The sequence below is a fragment of the Corylus avellana genome, chromosome ca3 (genome assembly GCF_901000735.1).
Source record: "Corylus avellana chromosome ca3, CavTom2PMs-1.0".
In the NCBI taxonomy this organism is placed as follows: domain Eukaryota; kingdom Viridiplantae; phylum Streptophyta; class Magnoliopsida; order Fagales; family Betulaceae; genus Corylus; species Corylus avellana.
The window spans coordinates 25,757,783-25,765,209 of NC_081543.1; the positions used below are offsets into that span (position 1 = coordinate 25,757,783).

The following is a 7,427-nucleotide window of genomic DNA, read 5'->3' on the forward strand; positions in this document are numbered from 1 at the left end:
ACTTGGCCGACATGGATGGTCCGAGCATTCGTCGTCGCCAACCAAGACTACGATCCGCGGAGGCGGAAGGCAAATCTATCGCTGAACCTTGGCAACACACGGAGGATCAATTCAGGGCTATGAGGGATTAAATTGAAGACCTCACTACCCAATTATCCAACTTGTATGGTCAACATGTGAACAGATCTAGAAGCCCGTTTGCGGAGCGCAGAACGCACGGACGTCAACACCTTGCGCAAGCTCATGCCAATCGGCGGGTAAGTAGATTCGAACTCAAAATTCCGAAATTCGACGAGGATCTAGAACCTGACGAATTTCTGGATTGGGTGTTGGCTGTTGAAGAGGTTTTTGAATTCAACGGGGTGCCCGATGAACAACAAGTCTCTTTGATGGTACATACATTCCAGGGAAGAGTTGGTGCGTGGTGGCAACAACTGAAGAGAACTAGGAAGCGGGAAGGCAAATTGAAGATCAATAGTTGGGAGAAACTATTGAAATACATGTGCGTCGCCCTATACCCCCTGTGTACTAGGGTTGCGCCCCTCTGCGCTTTTGATATATAAACATTACTTATCAAAAAAAAAAAAAAAATACATGCGCGTCGCTTTCTTGCCCCATAGTTATACCATGGGTCAAAAGTCACAAAATTGGAGACAAGGGTCTATGGCTGTGACAAAGAAAATAGAAAATTCATACAAAAAATAGGTATTTAAGGAAACATGGAGTGAGATGAAGAGTCAACGACATGCCAATTGGACCCCTACTTGCCAACCACAAATCCATAAACCGAATCCATATTCTGTGGAGGAAAGGGAATTTGTGGATGAAGAGTTTCAGGAATCCGAATTCATTGATGAAGAATTCAGACATGAAGATGTTGAAGATCCTTCGCAAGGATTTGGGGATTGGGACTCACCACCAACCTATGATGAGGAGCCCGAAGAAGATGACTCATGGGAAGAAGAAAGACCCACGGAGGAGCACGAAAAAGATGGGGTTTTTCCCATGTTTGGCGGTCTCTATCCAAAAGAAGATGGCCAATTGGTAGAGGAAGGTCCCACGGATGTCATCACCAATTATGTAGAGGATGGCATCGCCGATTATGAAGAGGTTGAAGAAGATCTTCTAGGTGCATTACCTAATTTTAGTGATGAAGAATTAGGTTATGTTGATTTTCTTGGTGTAGACGATATCTTATCCGATTCTCATAACAATGATTGTGATGAGTTTTATACGGATGATGACAATTATATGTTCATGAGGGAAACAATGGCTAACCCATTCTTGAGTACTTTCATGGCACGTGGAAGGGAGAAGTACGGCAAATTCGAAGAATTGCCAAGTGGTGTGTGGGCCCTTTGCAGCAACCATCAAGATATTTCGAAGAGAAAGAACGTCACGCTTATTTTGGGGTGTTGCCATGTCTTGATCTTGAGGAACGGAGAATGGAACGAGTTGACAGGGCACCCGAAAGACCGTGGAAAAGACAGTCCGAATTCGAGGGCGAATGCTCTCCAACCTCGGGTGGATGATGTAGATTGGAATTCAAGGCTTATCTTATATTTTAGTCTTTTATTAGGTTTTCTTTGTTAGTTGTTTATTCTATCTTATCTTTCAGTCTTTATTTGAATTAGGTTTCTTTGTTAGTCTTTTATTTGGTTTAGTTGTCTTTCGTAGACTTCTAAATTAACTTTATTTCATTGTTATCTTAGGACTAGAAGTCTTGGGCTATAAATATATGCTTATAGCCTTTAACAATTCAGATTTGGATTATTATTGAGTTTTTTTAATAAGAATTACTCAGAGTTGAGTTTCTTTTGTATTTTCCTTAAACCTTAGATAGAATCTATTGTTTTTAAGAAGATTTCTTAGATCCCTTGATAGTCTCAAGATCTAGAAGTATTTATCCACTGCTTAATGTTGTTATTCGCTGCAGCCCACTAAGTCACGCTGCATCAGTGTTCCTCTTGTATATATCCAATGTACCTTTGGGGCGCCTTACACTTTTTAATAAAACATTCTTATTACTTATCAAAAAAAAAAAAATGAGTCAAATAAAGAATAGCACTAGACTGGCGTACAACAAAAATATGCTGAGAGTTATTAATTGAGGCTAAATTTGGTTACCAAAAAAATATAGGACAATATAAAGATTGAAACTATACTTCCAAGCCTTAGACCCCATAAAATCTATCTTAATATACTAATTTAAAAATAAAAGGTAGAAAATAAAAGAAAACGCTAGTCTAATGTGAATCTTCTGGTAAAAATTGAGGTTTTGGATTGCAAACAAATAAAGAAAGAAAATAAGCCAATCACACATAACACCAAAATTTCATGTTTCAGCTTGAAAACACACATCGGCATGCGGAGACGATCGAGGAAAATGCTCTAACAAAAGATTGAGCAAGTGAAAACAACACTCAAATCCAAAGCCCCAAAGCACCTAAGCCTCACTCACTCATGTGATTATCTTTCAATCTCCAAAAAGCTACAAGGCTACTCCCTACATGAGTGGACCACTTTGGGACAAAGGAAATCTTTGGAAACAATGCTTACCATAGACTCACTAGAAAAATAATTCCCCTCTCCAATTCCTATCTCTTATTGGACAATGAATACCGAATTACTAATGTCTCGAATTCCTTCCACATTAAGAACCCAAAAAACTAATTTTCTCAAAATAGGAATTTGAGGCAATTTTCAACAAACCTGATTGAACTGGAATTGAATTTTAGGAGTAACTTTTTAAGAACGAAAGAAGCAAAGCATAAGACATACAACTCGTGCATTGTATTTCTCTTTTTTTTCTCATACATTTTCTCAGGAAGGCGCATGTCAAATCAAAATAAATCCATTTGAATCATGTAAGAGGATTACTGTGCTACTCGGCAAACAGTTTTAGTTCAGATATTTTAACAAACAAGTAATGAGCGAAAGCAATGGGAAAATTGTAGATAACCGAGTTGGAGTACCGGGTTGGGATCAGCGGAGGAGAGGCTCCACCAGACGATGGAGCCATCGGATCCGCCGGTGTAGAGAGTCGGAGGCTGGTTCAGCACGGCGGTGGCGGTGACTCTGTGGGACGGAGGCGTGCCTGACCATATGCACGCAACTGATCGGCACTTCATTGAATCAGTGAGTCAAGGTGAGCGAGCGAGCGAAAGATAAGTTGGACGGAAAGACTTTACGGAACGTAAGAAGTTAACCGGAGGGTTATTCCGTGTGCCTCTGGCGTCGCGTGATATTGTTTTTTTTTTTTTTTTTTTTTTTTAAGAGAAATAGTAAACCTCAATATTTTTCTTATTTACTGTTCAACTACTAGATTTGTGAACTTATAATCTAATGATTGATCTATTAAATTTGTAGAAGAATATAGACAAAATATAGAAAATTTATTGACCTCTGACATTTATCTTTTAAATACATCAAAATCTAATAATCATTTTTTATTTTTCCAAAAAATAATCCTAAAGAGTTTGAGAACCATAAGACATACAAAATAGACATGATTGGTGTCAATATTTTGTCTATATTTGAGTAGTATTTTTCTCATATTAAAAAATAGAAAGACAAAAATATCCATCGAATATAACTAAATAGATATTATCTAATTCAAATTAACCGAAGAAAACCTAATTCATTTTTTCATTTTCTCCTACAAATTTTTTGTAAGTAACATCAGCCTATCTATAAGTCAGTGAGGTGTTAAATGTACATGCCTTTTGTGCTTTTCCAAAACAAGATCCGTAAGGATTGGTTGCTTAACCCATAAAGACGCATGAATAGTTGTAATCTGATTTTTTTTTTTTTTTTTTTTTTGTGCGTGTGGAAAAACAGATACTACCGGAGAAGTGTAGATATGTAGTATTGTCAACTAAAGTTGAAATCCGGCTTGTGAAAGCTGAAAGTATCAACTGGCCATATCTTGAATGTAGAATGGAAATTGCTCAAAAAGAATGGGATAAGTTGGAGGCACAATGGAAGAAAGAGGTATTTTAAGCAACCTTTCTTTTATGTTGGTGGATTTCTTTTAAGCGCTCCTGAAGGTATGGAGTCGAAGAAATGGGACTATTAATGGAAGGCGTCAACTAAGATAATAATGACTGTCCATCAACATTAGCCTTTTCACTTTTTTTTCTTTTTTTTTTTCTTTCTATTTTTTATTTGGATTCTACATATGTCTTTTTTTTTTTTCTTTTTTTTTTTTTTTTCCTGCTCAAAGCGGGAGAGGGGGGAAAGTTGTAAATTAGGTTGGATTATGTTTGTAAGTTACTGTAGTTGGCTTAAAGTTGACAGAATACAGCTTGAGTTATATTTTCAAGTCCATAAAAGTTGTGGAACATGTACCAAGATGTGGAACTGATATTTTGGGTTTGTGGATAACCTTAATATTTTCTCTAATTTCTTTTAATATTTTTTAGACAAATAATTTATTTAATCCAAGTCTAATATCAATAGGGAAGGAAAAAAGTGAATTCTGATTTGCCTTTTTGAAAGTGAAAAACGAACCTCATAGGAAATTCAAGATTCATATTCATGTGCAACACATTGTAACTAGTTAACTAGGCCTTCCCTGGAGTTAGAAGCTCCTACTCCTGTTTGCTCTAAACTTTTTTACAATTCTTTTACACTTTAACTGACACGTCTCAGCATATAATGGAATCAAATCAGCCACTAATTTTTTTTCTAATTATATGCTGACACGGCTATAATGTAAACTATCCTTGCATTCTTTTAAAAACATAAAATAAATATTCGCAAACTTTGGAGTTCTGTGACTGCGAACTGAATGGAGTTAGTTAAATTGTGACAAAATATGCTAGACATGCTTAATTAGAAGAAATTCCTGAAGAAATTCCTAGCTCAATTGGAAGAAATTTTTGAATTAGTGAGATGGGTTTAATTCATTAGTACAGCTTAGCCAATAAGTAAAATTAGGGAGGTGAAAACCCTCCACCCCCCCCAAAAAAAAAAAAAAAAAAAAAAAAAAGCACTGGCTAGGTTCTACTACTTAGCCCAAAAAAGGGTTCTACTAGATGCTTATAGAACAAAAGGCCATATCAATGACTACTCCATCAATTCCAGCAACATAAGCTGCCATGTATGCTAGCATTACTAATACCAGTAACAAAATGTACTTAGTCCTATTAAAATGTGAGACTCAAAAAATACCAGAAACAAAATGTACTTCTTTATTGTCAGGATAAAAAGGTAAACAGATTCCCTTCTTTTCTTTTTCTTTTTTTTTTTGAAGGATTCCCTTCTTTTCTTTCTACAGATGTATACATTCAAAAGCTGCACTCAGAAAATTATAAAATGAGTAAAATATTAAATATCCTCTTTGGGATTTTGTTACTTTATTTTTCTTCTTTAGGTGTGATTTTTATCACAAAAGGTTTATGTGATTTTGATAATAGACCAAATTAATCTTCTGTTAGTTGATCGTTAGTTGACTTAACGGAAATCCACGTGGGCCAATCAAATGTTGACACATGGCACATTCTTAAATTTTTTTTAAAATTAAAAAATAATGTATTTTTTTATAAAAATAAAATAAAAATCAAAAATCAAAAAAAAAATTGGGAATGGCCCTTGGCCATTTGGGGGGTGGCTCGAGCCACCCCCTTGGCTCCAAAGGGGTGGCTCGGCTACCCCCATGGAGCCTAGGGGGTGGCCGAAACCACCCTAACCACTCCTTTGGGTGCAAGCCCTCAATTTTTTTTTTTTTTTTTTTTTTTTTTGTTTTCTTTTAAAAAAAAAAACATTTTTTTTAATTTAAAAAAAAAAAAAAAAAATTTAAGTAGGTGCCATGTGTCAACATTTGATTGGGCCACGTAGATTTCCGTTAAGTCAACTAACCGTCAGCTGATAGAAGGACTAATTTGGTCTATTATCAAAACTATAGGGACCTCCTGTGATAAAAATCAAACCCTATGAGAAAAAAAATAAAGCAACGAAACCCCAGGGGGTATTTAGTATTTAACCCTTATAAAATACTAATAGTCTTTTTATTTATTTATTTATATAGATAAAACAAGAGATTACAACAAACAACAAAGGGCTGAGCAACCCAACAATAAGCCCCAAAACAACCCTATCAGTATGAGTAAACAAAAATTAATAGAGAATGTCTTAAATAAATGACGTAACCCTATATTTTCTTGGCATAAAGACCAAGAAACTTGGTCACTAATTAAGGTGGTTACACAAGAAATATACAACTATAGTGGTGAAAGAGAGCTTCAACAGCATGGAGAACCCTGATGAAGGTCAAATCAAAGCTAATTAAAAGGAAAACTAGTACAGAGTCCAGGTGACACCGCATAACAATATGTAACTAGATCAAGAGAGCACCAAGAAAGGTGAAAAGCCCTCAAACTACAACAAAACAAAATTAAAAATAGTAGCATCCGTCAAAGGCGAGGCTAGGGGAGGCAATAGATACACGAATGAAGATCGGCATGTGTAAGCTGCTCACCGGCGCGTGATGACCATGCATCGGCAAGGATTGTCGAAAGATAAAACAAGTCTTCTCGAGACCTACGACAGTTGTTGAGGTGGCAGAGCGGAGGAACAGAGGTGTCACGCACCGCTTAACTAGGCGCACATGCCGACGCTTGTAGTACACGCACCCGTGAGTAAGATCTACTCGCAGGCGCGTGTGATACACGCTTCGGCACGTGGTGGTTCGTTTGAAACCGGGCTGGCAGCGTTTGGTGGCAGAGACTCCTAGGGGCATGGTGGAGTGGTGCATGCAAGGTTGTAGCTTCCTAAAATGAGTAAATCTGATTTTGGGGAAACCAAATCCAAAAATTTCAAGAAGGGGGCAAATTTGAGGTTGGGGATAGATGGAGGAGTTGGTGATCGGACGATTTGCAATAGAGGGGGAGACAATGCAGTTATTGAACAAAGATAAAACGCCAAAGGCGTTGGATAAAGTCTCCAAAGAGGTGTTTTGAGCCTCCAAATAGGCATATGACTTCATAAGCTGACCGTGGGATACAAAATTGGTTATGGCATGTTATACGTACAGCCTCCCCAAAAGTGTCAAGTCAACATTGATATGTCTATAGAACGCCCAGGCAGGATATTTGGATCTCAACTCATATCAACTAGGTCTAGATAGACAATAAAAGCACGTAAAAACTTTTTATTAACCATATGAAATAAATTCATAGCTTGTTAAGTTCGAAGTCAAACCTTACTGAGGCCTACCCACCCTCATCCAATATTCTATTCCTAAGTCTTGGTACAAGGCTCAAAGCTACATTCAGTCATTTTTCTTTGGTGATGAGCCAAGCACAAATATAACGACACAGTGAAAGTTTTCCTTTTTGGAATGTTTTGACATTTTATACATTTCATTTTGGTTTTTTCTCTTTGAAAACGTTTTTTTTTTTTAATTTTTTTTTAATTTTTTTTAT

General features: G+C 36.7%; 1 protein-coding gene across 1 annotated transcript in view; it reads left to right on the top strand.

Annotated features, from left to right (window-relative positions):
• Positions 1 to 3,101, top strand: part of LOC132174322 (E4 SUMO-protein ligase PIAL2-like) — a 24,824-nt gene extending 21,723 nt beyond the window's left edge. Inside the window, exons 16-17 of the mRNA XM_059585996.1 lie at positions 884 to 1,503; positions 2,958 to 3,101. Coding sequence (XP_059441979.1) covers positions 884 to 1,503; positions 2,958 to 3,101 — 764 coding nt within the window. The remainder of the gene's footprint in view (positions 1 to 883; positions 1,504 to 2,957) is intronic.
• The last annotated feature ends 4,326 nt before the right edge of the window (positions 3,102 to 7,427 follow it).